Genomic DNA, 22,500 nt, shown 5'->3' with positions numbered 1-22,500 from the left:
ACGCATATAGATACACACGCACATAGACACACACACGCATATAGACACACACACAAGCATATAGACACGCATATAGATACACACGCATATAGACACGCATATAGACACACACAAACACACACAAGCATATAGACACGCATATAGATACACACGCATATAGACACACACACATATAGATACACACACATATAGACACACACACACACAAGCATATAGACACACAAACACACACACACATATAGATACACACACATATAGATACACACACATATAGACACACACACGCATATAGATACACACACATATAGATACACACACATATAGACACACACACACACAAGCATATAGACACACAAACACACACACACATATAGATACACACACATATAGACACACACACAAGTATATAGACACACAAACACACACACACATATAGATACACACACATATAGATACACACACATATAGACACACACACACACAAGCATATAGACACACAAACACACACACACATATAGATACACACACATATAGACACACACACACACACAAGCATATAGACACACAAACACACACACACACATATAGATACACACACACACAAGCATATAGACACACAAACACACACATACATATAGATACACACACATATAGACACACACACACACACAAGCATATAGACACACAAACACACACACACATATAGATACACACACATATAGACACACACACACACATATAGATACACACACATATAGACACACACACACACAAGCATATAGACACACAAACACACACACACATATAGATACACACACATATAGACACACACACGCATATAGACACACACACACACGCATATAGACACACACACACACGCATATAGACACACACACGCACACATATATAGACACACACACGCACACATATATAGACACACACACGCACACATATGGACACACACACACATATAGACACACGCACACACACATATAGACACACACACGCACACATATAGACACACACACACATATAGACACACGCACACACACACATATAGACACACACACGCACACATATAGACACACACACATATAGACACACACACATATAGACACACACACGCATATAGACACACACACAAGCATATAGACATGCATATAGACACACACACACACACATACATATAGACACACACACACACACATATAGACACACACAATCACATATAGACACACACACACACGCACACATATAGACACACACACATAGACACACACACATATAGACACACACACGCATATAGACACACACACAAGCATATAGACATGCATATAGACACACACACACACACATACATATAGACACACACACGCACACATATAGACACACACAATCACATATAGACACACACACACACGCACACATATAGACACACGCACACACATATAGACACACACACGCACACACGCACACATATATAGAAACACACACGCACACATATATAGACACACACACGCACACATATGGACACACACACACACACACATATAGACACACGCACACACACACATATATAGACACACACACGCACACATATAGACACACACACACATATAGACACACACACACACACACATAGACACACACACGCATATAGACATACACACAAGCATATAGACATGCATATAGACACACACACACACACAGACACACACAATCACATATAGACACACACGCACACGCACGCATATAGACACACACAATCACATATAGACACACACACACACGCACACATATAGACACACGCACACACATATAGACACACACACACGTATAGACACACACACACATATAGACACACACACACACACACATAGACACACACACGCATATAGACACACACACAAGCATATAGACATGCATATAGACACACACACACATACATATAGACACACACACACACAGACACACACAATCACATATAGACACACACGCACACGCACACATATAGACACACACAATCACATATAGAAACACACACACACGCACACATATAGACACACGCACACACATATAGACACACACACACACAGACACACACACACATATATAGACACACACACGCACACATATAGACACACACACACACACACACACACATATATAGAGACACACACACACACATATAGACACACACACGCACACATATAGACACACACACACACATATAGACACACACACACACACATATATAGACACACACACGCACACATATAGACACACACACACACACACATATAGACACACACACATATATAGACACACACACGCATATAGACACACATATAGACACACACACACACACACGCATATAGACACACACACACACACACGCATATAGACACACACACACACACGCATATAGACACACACACAAGCATATAGACACGCATATAGACACACACACACACACGCATATAGACACACACACACACATGCATATAGACACACACACAAGCATATAGACACGCATATAGACACACACACACACACACACACACACATATAGACACACACACACGCATATAGACACGCATATAGACACACACACACACACACACGCATATAGACACACACACACAAGCATATAGAACCACAGAACTTTCCTCCAGAAGGTCTTATCTCTGTCCTTCTGTGGTCAGATGAAACAAAAATGGAGCTGTTTGGCCACAACACCCAGCAATATGTTTGGAGGAGAAAAGGTGAGGCCTTTAATCCCAGGAACACCACTCCTACCGTCAAGCATGGTGGAGGTAGTATTATGCTCTGGGCCTGTTTTGCTGCCAATGGAACTGGTGCTTTACAGAGAGTAAATGGGACAATGGAAAAAGGAGGATTACCTCCAAATTCTTCAGGACAAGCTAAAATCATCAGCCCGGAGGTTGGGTCTTGTTGGGTGTTCCAACAGGACAATGACCCCAAACACACCTCAAAAGTGGTCAAGGAATGGCTAAATCAGGCTAGAATGAAGGTTTTAGAATGGCCTTCCCAAAGTCCTGACTTAAAACGTGTGGACAATGCTGAAGAAACAAGTCACATGCCAGAAAAACCAACACATTTAGCTGAACTGCACCAATTTTGTCAAGAGGAGTGGTCAAAAATTCAAGCAGAAGCTTGTGGATGGCTACTGTCAGGTTCAAACACTGATGACATTTATTAAACAGACAAAGAAGCAAGGAATTAAACAAAGACAGAATTAAATTTGGCTCAATGAGGAGAAACGTGTAGACCTGTACCCCTGCACAGTCTCCCACCACGCTCGGACGAAAGATTGTACGCCTCCTCTTTTACCTACTCAGTGGCCTAGTGGTTAGAGTGTCCGCCCTGAGATGGGTAGGTTGTGAGTTCAAACCCCGGCCGAGTCATACCAAAGACTATAAAAATGGGAGCCATTACCTCCCTGCTTGGCACTCAGCATCAAGGGTTGGAATTGGGGGTTGAATCACCAAAAATGATTCCCGGGCACGGCACCGCTGCTTCCCACTGCTCCCCTCACCTCCCAGGGGGTGAACAAGGGTGATGGGTCAAATGCAGAGGACACATTTCACCACACCTAGTGCGTGTGTGACAATCATTGGTACTTTAACTTTTATTTGGACTTTCCCTGTTTACATGGCGACAGCTGTTTCTAAAGGAAGGGGGGGTCATAAACAGCCACTGCCTCTGGTCACAAAACATGTTCAAAGAAAAGGTGCCTGGAGGGGAGTCAGGTCCTGCTTCCTCTCCGCTTTTGTAGATCTCGGGTCAAGACAAAAAGCTTCCTGCGGATTACAATACATCAAAGAAACCGACACCTTCGTGTCGCTTCCCATCCTACGCAGTGGAGAATTCACATCGAAGATGACAGCGTGACAAAAATATACAATAGACTTTTTTTTAAAAAAACAACATGTTTTCCAAACTAAAAGTAAGTAAGTAAGTTCCAGGGGACTCTTCTAAATGACAATCCCCTTATGATAAACTGAGGGTGCCATACCATGCCCAAATGGCCACTTGGTTGTTTGGAGGTCTCTGTATTTCGGAGTTAATGCTACACAGCTGGTGCAGGATGGTGTCTAATGAAAACAACCCCTCTTTGATGGGCCCTGCCCGGGGGGGGATTAAGTTCTGATCAGCCCCACCCTTCAGTTAGCTTCCTGCTAGAGCGGCAGAAGATTACCAAGTGATTTCCCCGGCCGCTAGCAAAAGGTTAAAACACATTAAAAGGAACGACTGTGCGCCGGTTTGAAGTTCACCTGGATTGAGTAAGAAAGCAAAAAAAATGTACAGCTGGATAGCGGATCAACTGCGGTTTCCAGTCCACCTGGGTACCCACTCAAAGAACTTGGGAATCCATTTCACATACATTCTTTAAACTTGACGAAAACGTCCAATTTACAGTTCATCCGAGAATAATATGTTCAAACATTCTTTGTTTCCTCAATAAAGCGTAGAAGCCTTACGAAATGGGTCTTCTAAATGTGTCCAACTACAGCAAACAATCCCGCTTCTGACACCGTTCGTCATGGAACTGACTCGGTTTCAACCATGCTTGAGTTAAAACCTCGTACACTAAACACAAAAACAACACACACTCAGTTAAACCCATAATATTGAGTATGACAGTTATACTGTCATATTGGGTAAAACAACACATTTTTGTCCTTACAAACCTTACAAAAGATCATTTTTCAAGTAAAACTCACAAAGATAAATTTTTTCAGGCATTTGTAGACATTTTGCATGTTTGGTTTAAGAGTTATGTTTGAATATTTTTTTAATTGCTTTTTTCGCTTTATCTCAGGATTCTAAGAACATTACTAAAATATTGAGTAAAACACTAATTTTTGTATTCGCAAACATTACAAAATCTAATGTTTTTTGGTATAACTCACAAAGATACATTATTTCAGGAATAATTAGCCATTTTGCATGTTTGGTTTAGGAATTATGTTTAAATAACTGTCATATTGAGTATGACAGTTATACTGTCATATTGAGTAAAACAACACATTTTTGTCTTTACAAACCTTACAAAAGATCATTTTTCAAGTGAAACTAAAAAAGATACATGTTTTCAGGCATTTGTAGACATTTTGCATGTTTGGTTTAAGAGTTATGTTTGAATATTTTTTGTTGCTTTTTTCACATTATCTCAGGATTCTAAGAACATTACTATAATACTGAGTAAAACACTATTTTTTGTATTCACAAACATTACAAAATCTCATGTTTTTTGGTAAAACTCACAAAGATACATTATTTCAGAAATAATTAGCCATTTTGCATGTTTGGTTTAGGAATTATGTTTAAATAACTGTCATATTGAGTATGACAGTCATACTGTCATATTGAGTAAAACAACACATTTTTGTCTTTACAAACCTTACAAAAGATCATTTTTCAAGTAAAACTCAAAAAGATACATTATTTCAGGCATTTGTAGACATTTTGCATGTTTGGTTTAAGAGTTATGTTTGAATATTTTTTTATTGCTTTTTTCGCTTTATCTCAGGATTCTAAGAACATTTCTGTCATATTGAGTAAAACTGTAATTTTTGTATTCGCAAACCTTACAAAATCTCATGTTTTTTGGTAAAACTCACAAAGATACAATATTGCAGGCATTATTAGCCAGTTTGCATGTTTGGTTTAGGAATTATGTTTAAATAACTGTCATATTGAGTATGGCAGTTATACTGTCATATTGAGTAAAACAACACATTTTTGTCTTTACAAACCTTACAAATGATCATTTTTCAAGTAAAACTCACAAAGATACATTTTTTCAGGCATTTGTAGACATTTTGCATGTTTGGTTTAAGAGTTATGTTTGAATATTTTTTATTGCTTTTTTCACTTTATCTCAGGATTCTAAGAACATTACTATAATACTGAGTAAAACACTAATTTTTGTATTCGCAAACTTTACAAAATCTCATGTTTTTTGGTAAAACTCACAAAGATACATTATTTCAGGAATAATTAGCCATTTTGCATGTTTGGTTTAGGAATTATGTTTAAATAACTGTCATATTGAGTATGGCAGTTATACTGTCATATTGAGTAAAACAACACATTTTTGTCTTTACAAACCTTACAAAAGATAATTTTTCAAGTAAAAGTCACCAAGATAATTTTTTTCAGGCATTTGTAGACATTTTGCATGTTTGGTTTAAGAGTTATGTTTGAATATTTTTTATTTCTTTTTTCACATTATTTCAGGATTCTAAGAACATTTCTGTCATATTGAGTAAAACACTAATTTTTGTATTCGCAAACCTTACAAAATCTCATATTTTTTAGTAAAACTCACAAAGATACAATATTGCAGACATTATTAGCCATTTTGCATGTTTGGTTTAGGGATTATGTTTAAATAACTGTCATATTGAGTATGACAGTTATACTGTCATATTGAGTAAAAAACTCATTTATGTGTTTGCAAGCCTTAAAAAAGCATATGTTTCCAGTAAAACTCACAAAGATACATTATTTCAGGAATAATTAGCCATTTTGCATGTTTGGTTTAGGAATTATGTTTAAATAACTGTCATATTGAGTATGACAGTTATACTGTCATATTGAGTAAAACAACTATTTTCTTGTCTTTACAAACCTTACAAAAGACCATTTTTCAAGTAAAACTCACAAAGATACATTATTTTAGGCATTTGTAGCCATTTTGCATGTTTGGTTTAGGAATTATGTTTAAATACCTGTCATATTGAGTATGACAGTGGTACTGTCATATTGAGTATGACAGTGGTACTGTCATATTGAGTATGACAGTGGTACTGTCATATTTTGTCCTTGCCTACACGCAATGTTTAGTGGGTTGACTCTACAGAAATAATCTTGATAAATTTGACAAAGTTGTCCTAATTTACAGACAAATCCAAGAATGAATGGACACCTAATTCAAGTCATTCAAAACAATTTTAGTGCCTTTCAAGTAGGTCCAATTACCGTATTTTTCGGACCATAAGGCGCACTGAGAGGCGGTATAGTACCAAATATGATTCTATAGCAGACCTGGGCATTCTGCGGCCCGCGGGCCACATCCGGCCCTTTGTGCGTCCCTGTCCGGCCCGCGTGAGGCCAATTATAAATTACAAAATACATTTTAAAAAGTATCTATGTCGAGTGTGCAATACAACAGTGCTGCTTTTGTTTTGAAAATCGTTATTTGTATTACTTCCGTGTGGACGTATGCGTGTGGGTGATTGTGAGTGAAACAGCTGCAATGACAAATTACAAAATAAAGTTGAAAAAACATCTATGTCGTGCGCGCAATACAACTGTGCTGCTTTTATTTTGAAAAGTATTATTTATGGGCGTGTGTCCGTGTGTAACCTGCGAGTGAAGGTGCACATGCAGCGACAAGTGATGCACGGTTTACCCCCGAGACGCTAAAAAGAGAAAAGTTGATGAAGAATGGCGTGTTTCCAACAAGACATGGACTGCCAAGCAACGTTCCCTCTAAGGTGCGCGCCTGCGCACTGCTCAAGCGTCCTCTGCGCGCGGCAAATATATGCCGCGCACCAAATCAAATCCCATCTGAATTCTAAACAAAATAAACACATTTATTCTATGTAATTTTGCAATGCAACTTTGAGTGACAGTGACAACAAGCGGCCCTAACGGTGTTCGTCAACACCGTTCAATTGAACACCGTTCAATTATTGTAACGTCTATCCAGATGCTTCGAGGCCAGGAATTATATCGATCACTTTATTGAGCAAAACTGTTTATATTCGGACATAACCACACCAAAAACATGTGTAGTGGATTGTCCGAAGCTTAAACAGGCAACAAAAGTAGTTTAGTACAACAAATTTATTTACCCATTATCAGAAGTGCAGGTTGAATTAAGTTGGCCGTGCAGACAGACCACATGTTACTCCGGAGCAAACAAGACACACACAAGCCAAAATCACTGTCGAGTTCCGGTCTTCTGCCATTTTTTATATGTCTCTTGTGCATCATTGTTTCTTATCTAGTGCGTCAATGTCTTGTTGTTTTCCCTATCTGTTCCATAACAACTCGAATCCTTTAGACCAGAGGTCACCAAGGCGGTGCCCGCGGGCACCAGGTAGCCCGTAAGGACCAGATGAGTAGCCCGCTGGCCTGTTCTAAAAATAGCTCAAATAGCAGCACTTACCAGTGAGCTGCCTCTATTTTTTAAATTTTATTTATTTACTAGCAAGCTGGTCTCACTTTGCCCGACATTTTTAATTCTAAGAGAGACAAAACTCAAATAGAATTTGAAAATCCAAGAAAATATTTTAAAGACTTGGTCTTCACTTGTTTAAATAAATTCATTAATTTTTTTACTTTGCTTCTTATAACTTTCAGAAAGACAATTTTAGAGAAAAAATAAAACCTTAAAAATGATTCTAGGATTTTTAAACACATATACCTTTTTACCTTTTAAATTCCTTCCTTTTCTTTCCTGACAATTTAAATCAATGTTCAAGTAAAAAAATTTTTTATTATTGTAAAGAATAATATATACATTTTAATTTAATTCTTAATTTTAGCTTCTGTTTTTTCGACGAATAATATTTGTGAAATATTTCTTCAAACGTATTATGATTAAAATTCAAAAAAATTATTCTGGCAAATCTAGAAAATCTGTAGAATCAACTTTAAATCTTATTTCAAAGTCTTTTGAATTTATTTTAAAATGTTTGTTCTGGAAAATCTAGAAGAAATAATGATTTGTCTTTGTTAGAAATATAGCTTGGTCCAATTTGTTATATATTCTAACAAAGTGCAGATTGGATTTTAACCTATTTAAAACATGTCATCAAAATTCTAAAATTAATCTTAATCAGGAAAAATTACTAATGATGTTCCATAAATTCTTTTTTAAAGTTTTTCTCTTCTTTTTTTCGGTTGAATTTTGAATTTTAAAGAGTCAAAATTGAAGATAAACTATGTTTCAAAATTTAATTGTCATTTTTTTTCGTGTTTTCTCCTCTTTTAAACCGTTCAATTAAGTGTAAATATCATTAATTATTAATAACAACATAGGTAAATTGAGCAAATTGGCTATTTCTGGCAATTTATTGAAGTGTGTATCAAACTGGTAGCCCTTCGCATTAATCACTACCCAAGAAGTAGCTCTTGCTTTCAAAAAGGTTGGTGACCCCTGCTTTAGACAGTCAACACATTCTGTAGACAGGTTGGCACGACTTAATATTCACTTTTGTCCCACAACTGGTCCATTCAATGGCACAAAATACAAGAGAATTGAAAATGAGCGGACATTCTTAAAAGACACGAGATATAGGTCAAAAGGTCAGAAATTCTACGACACATGAGTTTTCACACTTCTATCTCGAAGAACTAGTCATTTTCTGCCGTACAAACCAGGCCAAAACCAACTTGTCATCTGTCACCAACACCCGTAGCGCTGAACCACTGGTGCGTTTATGGCCACACAAAAAGTCGGACAACTCAAACACCACACAAAGTTACACTATGACTCCTCAGTCATACGTGTGCTTATTTTACTGTCATTTATTATTAATGTTAATTTATTTATATTAGTCATGGAATGCTGTTACACACACTATGTTATTATTATTATTAATTATTATTTATCTTACGGTATACATCAAAAATAATATTGAGCAACATTTAATTGAAATATTGTCGATGTGGCCCTCCAGCAGTGCTCCGGTTGCTCATGCGGCCCCCGGTAAAAATTAATTGCCCACCCCTGATATATAGTGTCTTCAAAGTGTGCATTTTCTATAAAAAAGGGACTTGTCGAGACTAGAACCGATTATTCATGTTTATATTTATGGTGAACCCTGTTTCAATATACACACTTTTTGGTTTGCAAACCATGTCGAAGAACCCGTTAAGTGTGTAAATCGAGGGTCCACGGTATACCTTTTTAAATCTAGCAAATGGTGTCATTATGAAACAGTATCGGTGGAGTGTGATACCTCATTTACCCATCACTCCTGTGTAGTACCACATTCTGTGACTCAATGTCTCACCAATCAAACACCGTGCCCCTGTCAAGACGGGAGGTGCTTCACCACCGGGCATGATGGTGGCACACCAGCTGTCAAGGAACGGATATGTTTACCTTTTCTTCAGCAGCGTCCTTCTCCTGCTGGTGGCTTCTCTCAAGGTCGCTGCGGATGCCCTCCATGTCGGAGCACAATCTCTTGATGGACGCCTCCTTGTCCAGGTGAGCCTTCTGCTTGTCCTCCTCTCGGAGGGCCGCCAGTTGTTGCTTATGTTGGACACGGGCCAGGTGGAGTTCCTCACGCGAGCGCGCCAGCTGGGCCTCCAAGTTGGAGATAGTCTGGAAAGACACGGGCGGAGGTGGTGTGTTGTAAACTCTTTAATCACTCCATCAGGTCCAAGTTTTAGTCATCATGTTAATTGTAAGTGGCAAGCAACAACGTGTTAATTACAAAAACCCCAAAAGCGGTGAAGTTGTCACGTTGTGTAAATGCTAAATAAAAAGAGAATACAACAAATCCTTTTCAACTTATATTCAATTGAATAGACGGCAAAGACAAGATATTTCACGTTCAAACTGGAAAACCTCGTTATTTTCTGCAAATATTAGCTCATTTGGAATTTGACGCCTGCAACATGTTTCCAAAAAAGCTGGCACAAGTGGCAAAAAAGAGTGATAAAGTTGAGGAATGCTCATCAAACACTTATTTGGAACATCCCACAGGTGAACGGGCTAATTGGGAACAGGTGGGTGCCATGATTGGGTATACAAGTAGATTCCATGAAATGCTCAGTCGTTCACAAACGAGGACGGGGCGAGGGTCACCACTTTGTCAACAAATGTGTGAGCAAACTGTTTAAGAACAACATTTCTCAACCAGCTATTGCAAGGAATTTAGGGATTTCACCATCTACGCTCCGTAATATCATCAAAAGGTTCGGAGAATCTGGAGAAATCACCGCACGTAAGCGGCAAGGCTGAAAACCAACATTGAATGCGGTACTGCATCAAAAAGCGACATCAGTGTGTAAAGGATATCGCCACATGGGCTCAGGGACACGTCAGAAAAGCACTGTCAGTAACTACAGTTGGTCGCTACATCTGTAAGTGCAAGTTAAAACTCTATTATTCAAAGCCAAAGCCATTTATCAACAACACCCAGAAACGCTGCCAGCTTCACTGGACTCCGAGCTCATCTAAGATGGACTGATGCAAAGTGGAAAAGGAGGGATGTCCGATAAATGCGTTAAAATGTTATATCGGAAATTATCGGTATCGGTTTTTTTATTATCTTTATCGTTTTTTTGGGGGTTTTTTTTGTTTGGTTTTTAAATTTTTTTTTTTTATTAAATCAACATAAAAAACACAAGATACACTTACAATTAGTGCACCAACCCAAAAAACCTCCCTCCCCCATTTCTTTCTGTTATCAATATTCTGGTTCCTACATTATATATCAATATATATCAATACAGTCTGCAAGGGATACAGTCCGTAAGCACACATGATTGTGCGTGCTGCTGCTCCACTAATAGTACTAACCTTTAACACTTCATTTTACTCATTTTCATTAATTACTAGTTTCTATGTAACTGTTTTTATATTGTTGTACTTTCTTTTTTATTCAAGAAAATGTTTTTAATTTAGTTATCTTATTTTTATTTATTTTTTTTTAAAAGTACCTTATCTTCACCATACATTGTTGTCCAAATTATCTTCACCATACATGGTTGTCCAAATTGCATCAAAAAGCGACATCAGTGTGTAAAGGATATCGCCACATGGGCTCAGGGACACGTCAGAAAACCACTGTCAGTAACTACAGTTGGTCGCTACATCTGTAAGTGCAAGTTAAAACTCTATTATTCAAAGCCAAAGACATTTATCAACAACACCCAGAAACGCTGCCAGCTTCACTGGACTCCGAGCTCATCTAAGATGGACTGATGCAAAGTGGAAAAGTAGGGATGTCCGATAATATCGGCCGATAAATGCGTTAAAATGTAATATCGGAAATTATCGGTATCGTTTTTTTTATTATCTGTATCGTTTTTTTTTTGGTTTTTTTTATTTTTTATTAAATCAACATAAAAAACACAAGATACACTTACAATTAGTGCACCAACCCAAAAAACCTCCCTCCCCCCATTTATTTCTGTTATCAATATTCTGGTTCCTACATTATATATCAATATATATCAATACAGTCTGCAAGGGATACAGTCCGTAAGCACACATGATTGTGCGTGCTGCTGCTCCACTAATAGTACTAACCTTTAACACTTAATTTTACTAATTTTCATTAATTACTAGTTTCTATGTAACTGTTTTTATATTGTTGTACTTTCTTTTTTATTCAAGAAAATGTTTTTAATTTAGTTATCTTATTTTATTATTTTTTTAAAAAGGTACCTTATCTTCACCATACATGGTTGTCCAAATTGCATCAAAAAGCGACATCAGTGTGTAAAGGATATCGCCACATGGGCTCAGGGACACGTCAGAAAACCACTGTCAGTAACTACAGTTGGTCGCTACATCTGTAAGTGCAAGTTAAAACTCTATTATTCAAAGCCAAAGCCATTTATCAACAACACCCAGAAACGCTGCCAGCTTGACTGGACTCCGAGCTCATCTAAGATGGACTGATGCAAAGTGGAAAAGTAGGGATGTCCGATAATATTGGCCTGCTGATATTATCGGCCGATAAATGCGTTAAAATGTAATATCGGAAATTATCTGTATCGTTTTTTTTATTATCTGTATCGTTTTTTTTATTTTTTTATTTTTTTTAATTAAATCAACATAAAAAACACAAGATACACTTACAATTAGTGCACCAACCCAAAAAACCTCCCTCCCCCCATTTCTTTCTGTTATCAATATTCTGGTTCCTACATTATATATCAATATATATCAATACAGTCTGCAAGGGATACAGTCCGTAAGCACACATGATTGTGCGTGCTGCTGCTCCACTAATAGTACTAACCTTTAACACTTAATTTTACTCATTTTCATTAATTACTAGTTTCTATGTAACTGTTTTTATATTGTTGGACTTTCCTTTTTATTCAAGAAAATGTTTTTAATTTAGTTATCTTATTTTATTTTATTTTTTTTAAAAAGTACCTTATCTTCACCATACATGGTTGTCCAAATTAGGCATAATAATGTGTTAATTCCATGACTGCATATATCGGTTGATATCGGTATCGGTTGATATCGGTATCTGTAATTAAAGAGTTGGACAATATCGGAATATCGGATATCGGCAAAAAGCCATTATCGGACATCCCTATGGAAAAGTGTTCTGTGGTCTGACGAGTCCACATTTCAAATTGTTTTTGGAAACTGTGGATGTCGTGTCCTCCGGACCAAAGAGGAAAAGAACCATCCGGATTGTTCTAGGCGCAAAGTGTAAAAGGCAGCATGTGTGATGGTATGGGGGTGTATTAGTGCCCAAGACATGGGTAACTTACACATCTGTGAAGATGCTGAGAGGTACATACAGGTTTTGGAGCAACATATGTTGCCATCCAAGCAACGTTACCATGGACGCCCCTGCTTATTTCAGCAAGACAATGCCAAGCCACGTGTTACAACAGCGTGGCTTTGTATTAAAAGAGTGCGAGTACTGCAATATGAGGCCTAAAATAGCACAAGGGAGACCCCCGGACTGTTGAACAACTTAAGCTGTACATCAAGCAAGAATGGGAAAGCTTCAAAAATGTGTCTCCTCAGTTCCCAAACCTTTACTGAGTGTTGTTAAAAGGAAAGGCCATGTAACACAGTGGTAAAAATGCCTCTGTGACAACTTTTTTGCAATGTGTTGCTGCCATTAAATTCTAAGTTCATGATTATTTGCAAAAAAAAGGAAGTTTTCCAGTGTGAACATGAAATATCTTGTCTTTGCAGTCTATTAAATTGAATATAAGTTGAAAAGGATTTGCAAATCATTGTATTCTCTTTTTATTTACCATTTACACAATGTGACAACTTCACTGCTTTTGGCTTTTGCACAACAACACCTGTAAAAATGCCACTGCTAGACACCTGTAAAGTTAAGTTAGTGGCACAAAATACGACATCCTTTTTTGCCTCTGCCATAAGTGCGGGGACCTCTAAAATGACCCCTTTCAATCTCCTTTTCAACTCGCTGGGCCTTGACTTTGCCCAGAAGATATATCCTCTTTAATAGCTGCCAGAGAGCGTCAACATTACAAAGTGAGAATGCTAATAAGAGTCACCCTTCATACGGCGCTCTGAAACCAATAATAGCCTGGACTTGACGGACGTGATTAAGTTACACCTCAAAGACTTTTGGAAACTTCAACGTGAATTGATGATTCCCCTCAAATGGCAACACTTTTAGCTGGAATGATAACGAATCACGGCGGAGAAAATGAGGCAGACATAGTGGGAGCTGTTTCTAATATTGTGTCCTGCATATGGAGACATAACACTTTGTATGATGACACATTTACTTCAATTAATAATAATAAACATATTCAATAACATGAATCTTCTTCTTATTATTGTTATTATCCAGGCTATTAAAACACTTTAAGGTCTGGGTATACTCAAAAACTCACCAAGTACAAAACCCAAAAGCGGTGAAGTTGTCACGTTGTGTAAATGCTAAATAAAAAGAGAATACAACAAATCCTTTTCAACTTATATTCAATTGAATAGACTGCAAAGACAAGATATTTCACGTTCAAACTGGAAAACCTTGTTATTTTTTGCAAATATTAGCTCATTTGCAATTTGATGCCTGCAACATGTTTCCAAAAAAGCTGGCGCAAGTGGCAAAAAAGACTGATAAAGTTGAGGAATGCTCATCAAACACTTATTTGGAACATCCCACAGGTGAACAGGCTAATTGGGAACAGGTGGGTGCCATGATTGGGTATAAAAGCAGCTGCCATGAAATGCTCAGTCATTCACAAACAAGGACGGGGGCGAGGGTCACCACTTTGTCAACAAATGCCTGAGCAAATTGTTTAAGAACAACATTTCTCAAGCAGCTATTGCAAGGAATTTAGGGATTTCACCATCTACGCTCCGTAATATCATCAAAAGGTTCAGAGAATCTGGAGAAATCACCGCACGTAAGCGGCAAGGCTGAAAACCAACATTGAATGCCCGTGACCTTCGACCTACTGCATCAAAAAGCGACATCAGTGTGTAAAGGATATCGCCACATGGGCTCAGGGACACGTCAGAAAACCACTGTCAGTAACTACAGTTGGTCGCTACATCTGTAAGTGCAAGTTAAAACTCTACTATGCAAAGCCAAAGCCATTTATCAACAACACCCAGAAACGCTGCCAGCTTCACTGGACTCCAAGCTCATCTAAGATGGACTGATGCAAAGTGGAAAAGTAGGGATGTCCGATAATATCGGCCTGCTCGACCGATAAATGCGTTAAAATGTAATATCGGAAATTATCGGTATCGTTTTTTTTATTATCTGTATCGTTTTTTTTGTTTTTTTTTATTAAATCAACATAAAAAACACAAGATACACTTACAATTAGTGCACCAACCCAAAAAACCTCCCTCCCCCCATTTCTTTCTGTTATCAATATTCTGCTTCCTACATTATATATCAATATATATCAATACAGTCTGCAAGGGATACAGTCCGTAAGCACACATGATTGTGCGTGCTGCTGCTCCACTAATAGTACTAACTTTTAACACTTAATTTTACTCATTTTCATTAATTACTAGTTTCTATGTAACTGTTTTTATATTGTTGTACTTTCTTTTTTATTCAAGAAAATGTTTTTAATTTAGTTATCTTATTTTTTTTTTTTTTTTTAAAAAGTACCTTATCTTCACCATACATGGTTGTCCAAATTGCATCAAAAAGCGACATCAGTGTGTAAAGGATATCGCCACATGGGCTCAGGGACACGTCAGAAAACCACTGTCAGTAACTACAGTTGGTCGCTACATCTGTAAGTGCAAGTTAAAACTCTATTATTCAAAGCCAAAGCCATTTATCAACAACACCCAGAAACGCTGCCAGCTTCACTGGACTCCGAGCTCATCTAAGATGGACTGATGCAAAGTGGAAAAGTAGGGATGTCCGATAATATCAGATTATCGGCCGATAAATGCGTTAAAATGTAATATCGGAAATTATCGGTATCGTTTTTTTTATTATCTGTATTGTTTTTTTTTTGTTTTTTTTAATTTTTTTATTTTATTAAATCAACATAAAAAACACAAGATACACTTACAATTAGTGCACCAACCCAAAAAACCTCCCTCCCCCCCTTTCTTTCTGTTATCAATATTCTGGTTCCTACATTATATATCAATATATATCAATACAGTCTGCAAGGGATACAGTCCGTAAGCACACATGATTGTGCGTGCTGCTGCTCCACTAATAGTACTAACCTTTAACACTTAATTTTACTAATTTTCATTAATTACTAGTTTCTATGTAACTGTTTTTATATTGTTGTACTTTCTTTTTTATTCAAGAAAATGTTTTTAATTTAATGATCTTATTTTATTTTTTATTTTTTTTAAAAGTACCTTATCTTCACCATACATGGTTGTCCAAATTAGGCATAATAATGTGTTAATTCCACGACTGCATATATCGGTTGATATCGGTATCGGTTGATATCGGTATCGGTAATTAAAGAGTTGGACAATATCGGAATATCGGATATCGGCAAAAAGCCATTATGGAAAAGTGTTCTGTGGTCTGACGAGTCCACATTTCAAATTGTTTTTGGAAACTGTGGACGTCGTGTCCTCCGGACCAAAGAGGAAAAGAACCATCCGGATTGTTCTAGGCGCAAAGTGTAAAAGGCAGCATGTGTGATGGTATGGGGATGTATTAGTGCCCCAGACATGGGTAACTTACACATCTGTGAAGGCACCATTAATGCTGAAAGGTACATACAGCTTTTGGAGCAACATATGTTGCCATCCAAGCAACGTTACCATGGACGCCCCTGCTTATTTCAGTAAGACAATGCCAAGCCACGTGTTACAACAGCGTGGCTTCATAGTAAAAGAGTGCGGGTACTGCAATATGAGGCCTAAAATAGCACAAGGGAGACCCCCGGACTGTTGAACAACTTAAGCTGCACATCAAGCAAGAATGGTAAATAATGAAAAAATGTGTCTCCTCAGTTCCCAAACCTTTACTGAGTGTAGTTAAAAGGAAAGGCCATGTAACACAGTGGTAAAAATGCCTCTGTGACAACTTTTTTGCAATGTGTTGCTGCCATTAAATTCTAAATGAGTGATTCTCAGTGTGAACATGAAATATCTTGTCTTTGCAGTCTATTCAATTAAATATAAGTTGAAAAGGATTAGCAAATCATCTTTTTATTGACAATTTACACAACGTGACAACTTCACTGCTTTTGGGTTTTGTGCATTGGTTTAACTTCCAGCATGTTGTCTTCTAGCAGTACACAAACCTGGACCCTTCTTCAAATCCCCACATCAGTCCCAGCACTTCCACTCCCTCCCATCCATGCAACCGCCCTTATTTCTATGTGTGTCATTCCCAATGTCACGGCCAATAGGGGATCGCTCTCAACTCATGAAAGCATCTCCGCATCATCCGTATATTTTAATGAGAGAATTATAGATTAAAGACTCTTCAGGGCTCAGATTAAATATAGCCCGGCCACGTTGCTGCGTAAAAAGACAGTTCGTGCCATTTTATGCCAGAGTGCAACAACAAGCTTGCTCAAGTGGATTTTATTTGTGTGTGTCGGTGCACACAAACAAATGCATCGGCCCGTCGGTGTGGCACTTCTTCCTTGAAGTGGCCCAGAATCTCTCCAGTGCTGGTTTAAAACAGAACCTCTTGTCCTGTGATCCACCAGCTTTGAGGCCCAAGGAGTACAAAGCACAGTAAGAAACAGGAATAGTATGGGGGTCTTAACTAGGGATGATGTTTGATAAGAAATTATCGAGTTCGAGCCTATTATAGAATCCTCTTATCGAACCGATTCCTTATCGATTCTCGTATCGAGTCCAGATAGGTTGTTGTATATGGAAAAAAACACAATATTTGGTTTAACAAAAGCTCACTTTTATTATATAAGAAAACAATAAAATCTAATAAATAAATAAATATTGACTGTTACCCACCTAAAAAATAAAATAAAATAAATAAATATTGACTGTTGTTACCCAAAGTATATTAAGTGGGATTTTTCAGAGAAACAAATATGTACAGTAACACAAAAACAACCTGTCTCTGTAATCACTATAGGTGTATAAATAATAATATAGTGTTAAATAAAATCAGTCCCTTGGGCACAAAACTGAAAATAATACAGCTCTCCAAAAAGTGCACTTCTGCTGCTATTGGAACATAACTGTTTGTTATGATGCTTTGACATTTTTGCACTTTATTTCTTTATTGAAAGAACATTCTACGAAGAGAAAAGTTCTTTGCAAATGTGGTTACAATGCTAATAAATGAAAAGTTAAAGCTAAAAAAAGAAATACACTTTATTGAGTTAACATTATTTCTTTATGGGGGGAAAATGTTATGAGCTAGAGAATATAACAACTACACTACCCAGCATGCAACGGGAGTTACGAGCATGCGCGGTAGCCCCGAAAAGTGTTGCATGTTGCCACGCTGTGAAAGTAAACGTCAAGAAGTCAGCCAACACGCCTCGTCTGCATTATTTATAATTAGACAGACAACACATCTACAGTGTGATTTTGTTTTGTTTACAAGGAAAGAAAAACAAAAGTTAAAAAAGGGAGATATGTAGTATATATATGTATGTGCTGCGGTTGTTTTAAGAACGTTGCGACAGCTGCCGTAAAGGAGGTGCGTTGCTAGCCTGGTTGCTATGTTTCCGGTTGGTGGTAAAAGTGTTGGTCATGTGTTTTACCCTGCTCAAATCTCTCAGTAAAGTTATTCGATGGATTATAGCTTTTGTTTTGAACTTTATTACACCTTGGAGCGCTTTTTCCCGTCCATTGTTTTCCTGCTTTCTCTATCTGCGCCTAATGACTGAGCTACGTGACGTCATTTCTTGTGATGTCCCACGGAGCATTTCTGGTCGGGACGGGATTCGAATAAAGAATCAACTCTTTTCCTTTACTATAGTGGTCTTGATAACGGGTACCGGTTCTCAAAAAGGGATTCGAGTCCGAGGACTCGGTTCTTTTCTTATCAAACAACCGGGAAAACCGGTTTCGAGTATCATCCCTAGTCTTAACCTCAAAACATGTCATATAAAAACTGTCACCTAATGTATAAAGAAGGTATGGAGCGTACTTTGTTCAGTCAAGTATCAGGGTTCAGGACGTTTTGGCCAATCAGGCGTCTGCTCGGAAGAGAATGCCCAATATCTTCCTCCAACTGTTCTTTGAAGTAGTTGCAAATAAATAAAGTAATAATGTAGAATGTGGGTACATAAATGTGGTATATATATTATGTATATATACCATAATATGGTATATATACACAATATATATGTTATATATGTTGTGTTACTGACTGTACACTTAAAGGCCTACTGAAAGCCACTACTAGCGACCACGCAGTCTGATAGTTTATATATCAATGATGAAATCTTAACATTGCAACACATGCCAATACGGCCGGGTTAGATTAGTAAAGTGACATTTTAAATTTCCCGCAAAATATTCTGCTGAAAACTAGGGATGTCCGATAATATCGGCCTGCCGATATTATCGGCCGATAAATGCATTAAAATGTAATATCGGAAATTATCGGTATCGTTTTTTTTATTATCTGTATCGTGTTTTTTTTTTGGTTTTTTATTAAATCAACATAAAAAACACAAGATACACTTACAATTAGTGCACCAACCCAAAAAACCTCCCTCCCCCCATTTCTTTCTGTTATCAATATTCTGGTTCCTACATTATATATCAATATATATCAATACAGTCTGCAAGGGATACAGTCCGTAAGCACACATGATTGTGCGTGCTGCTGCTCCACTAATAGTACTAACCTTTAACAGTTCATTTTACTCATTTTCATTCATTACTAGTTTCTATGTAACTGTTTTTATATTGTTTTACTTTCTTTTTTATTCAAGAAAATGTTTTTAATTTAGTTATCTTATTATTTTTATTTTTTTTAAAAGTACCTTATCTTCACCATACCTGGTTGTCCAAATTAGGCATAATAATGTGTTAATTCCACGACTGCACATATCGGTTGATATCGGTATCGGTTGATATCGGTATCGGTAATTAAAGAGTTGGACAATATCGGAATATCGGATATCGGCAAAAAGCCATTATCGGACATCCCTACTGAAAACGTCTCGGTATGATGACGTTTGCGCGTGACGTCACGGATTGTGCGGACATATTGGCACAGCATTGTGGCCAGCTATTAAGTCGTCTGTTTTCATCTCAAAATTCCACAGTATTCTGGACATCTGTGTTGGTGAATCTTTTGCAATTTGTTTAATGAACAATGAAGACTGCAAAGAAGAAAGCTGTAGGTGGGAAGCGGTGTATTAGCGGCCGGCTGCAGCAACACAACCAGGAGGACTTTGAGTTGGATAGCAGACGCGCTACCGTGAGTACGCAGCTTTGGCTTCCAAACATTTGATCGCTTGCCCGTACGTGCGTGCCGCTATGTGCATGTCACGTACGTAACTTTGGGGAAATATATGTGCTGTATGAACTTTACGGAGGTGAACGGTACTTTGGGCTGTGGGATTGAGTGTGTTGTGCGGGTGTTTGAGTTGTATTGGTGAGTTATATAGACAGGTGTTTGTTATGCGGGATTAATTTGTGGCATATTAAATATAAGCCTGGTTGTGTTGTGGCTAATAGAGTATATATATGTCTTGTGTTTATTAACTGTTTTAGTCATTCCCAGCTGAATATCAGGTCCCACCCGCCTCTCACAGCATCTTCCCTATCTGAATCGCTTCCACTGCACTCTAGTCCTTCACTCTCACTTTCCTCATCCACGAATCTTTCATCCTCGCTCAAATTAATGGGGAAATCGTCGCTTTCTCTGTCCGAATCGCTCTCGCTGCTGCTGGCCATGATTGTAAACAATGTGCAGATGTGAGGCGCTCCACAACCTGTGACGTCACGCTACTTCCGGTACAGGCCTTTAAAGGCCTACTGAAATGACATTTTCTTATTTAAACGGGAATAGCAGATCCATTCTATGTGTCATACTTGATCATTTCGCGATATTGCCATATTTTTGCTGAAAGGATTTAGTAGAGAACATTGACGATAAAGTTCGCAACTTTTGCTCGCTGATAAAAAAAAAGCCTTGCCTGTAGCGGAAGTAGCGTGACGTCACAGGAGCTAGTATTCCTCACAATTCCCCGTTGTTTACAATGGAGCGAGAGAGATTCGGACCGAGAAAGTGACGATTACCCCATTAATTTGAGCGAGGATGAAAGATTCGTAGATGAGGAACGTTACAGTGAAGGACTTGAGAGACAGTGATGGACGTATCTTTTTTCGCTCTGACCGTAACTTAGGTACAAGCTGGCTCATTGGATTCCACACTCTCTCCTTTTTGTATTGTGGATCACAGATTTGTATTTTAAACCACCTGGGATACTATATCCTCTTGAAAATGAGAGTCGAGAACGCGAAATGGACATTCAGTGCCTTTTATCTCCACGACAATACATCGGCGAAATGCTTTAGCTACGAGCTAACGTGATAGCATCGTGCTTTAACTGCATATAGAAACAAAAGAAATAAACCCCTGACTGGAAGTATAGATAGAAAATCAACAATACTATTAAACCGTGGACATGTAAATACACGGTTAATGCTTTCCAGGCTGGCGAAGGTTAACAATGCTGTGCTAACGACGCCATTGAAGCTAACTTAGCAACCGGACCGCACAGAGCTATGCTAAAAACATTAGCTCTCCACCTACGCCAGCCAGCCCTCTTTTGCTCATCAACACCCGTGCTCACCTGCGTTCCAGCGATCGGCAGAAGGACGAAGGACTTCACCCGATGCGTTTGGCGGCCCGGAGACGTAGGAAGTCAAGGTGAGGTCGGCGGCTAGCGCGGCTAGCGCTCCAACAAAGTCCTCCTGGTTGTGTTGCTGTAGTCCGCTGCTAATACACCGATCCCACCTACAACTGTCTTCTTTGCAGCCTTCATTGTTCATTAAAAAAATTGCAAAAGATGTCCAGAATACTGTGGAATTATGAAATGAAAACAGAGCTTTTTGTATAGGATTCTACGGGTACCATAACTTCCGTTACTCGGACTTCGTCACGCGCATACGTCATCATACCGCGATGTTTCAGCCGGATATTTCCCGGGAATTTTAAAATGTCACTTTATAAGTTAACCCGGCCGTATTGGCATGTGTTGCAATGTTAAGATTTCATCATTGATATATAAACTATCAGACTGCGTGGTCGCTAGTAGTGGCTTTCAGTAGGCCTTTAAAACCCTGCTTCTTCTCTCCTGTAA

At 38.2% G+C, this 22,500-nt stretch overlaps 1 protein-coding gene across 4 annotated transcripts in view; it reads right to left on the bottom strand.

Moving 5' to 3' along the window:
• LOC133642385 (centrosomal protein of 112 kDa-like) overlaps positions 1 to 22,500 on the bottom strand; it is a 327,796-nt gene that overhangs the window by 52,147 nt on the left and 253,149 nt on the right. For all 4 annotated transcript variants that reach the window (XM_062036544.1, XM_062036545.1, XM_062036543.1 and 1 more), the window contains one exon: positions 10,151 to 10,372. In XM_062036544.1, coding sequence (XP_061892528.1) covers positions 10,151 to 10,372 — 222 coding nt within the window. The remainder of the gene's footprint in view (positions 1 to 10,150; positions 10,373 to 22,500) is intronic.

This window comes from Entelurus aequoreus, linkage group LG25 (genome assembly GCF_033978785.1).
Source record: "Entelurus aequoreus isolate RoL-2023_Sb linkage group LG25, RoL_Eaeq_v1.1, whole genome shotgun sequence".
Taxonomy (NCBI): domain Eukaryota; kingdom Metazoa; phylum Chordata; class Actinopteri; order Syngnathiformes; family Syngnathidae; genus Entelurus; species Entelurus aequoreus.
This window is presented reverse-complemented; position numbering and strand designations above follow the sequence as displayed.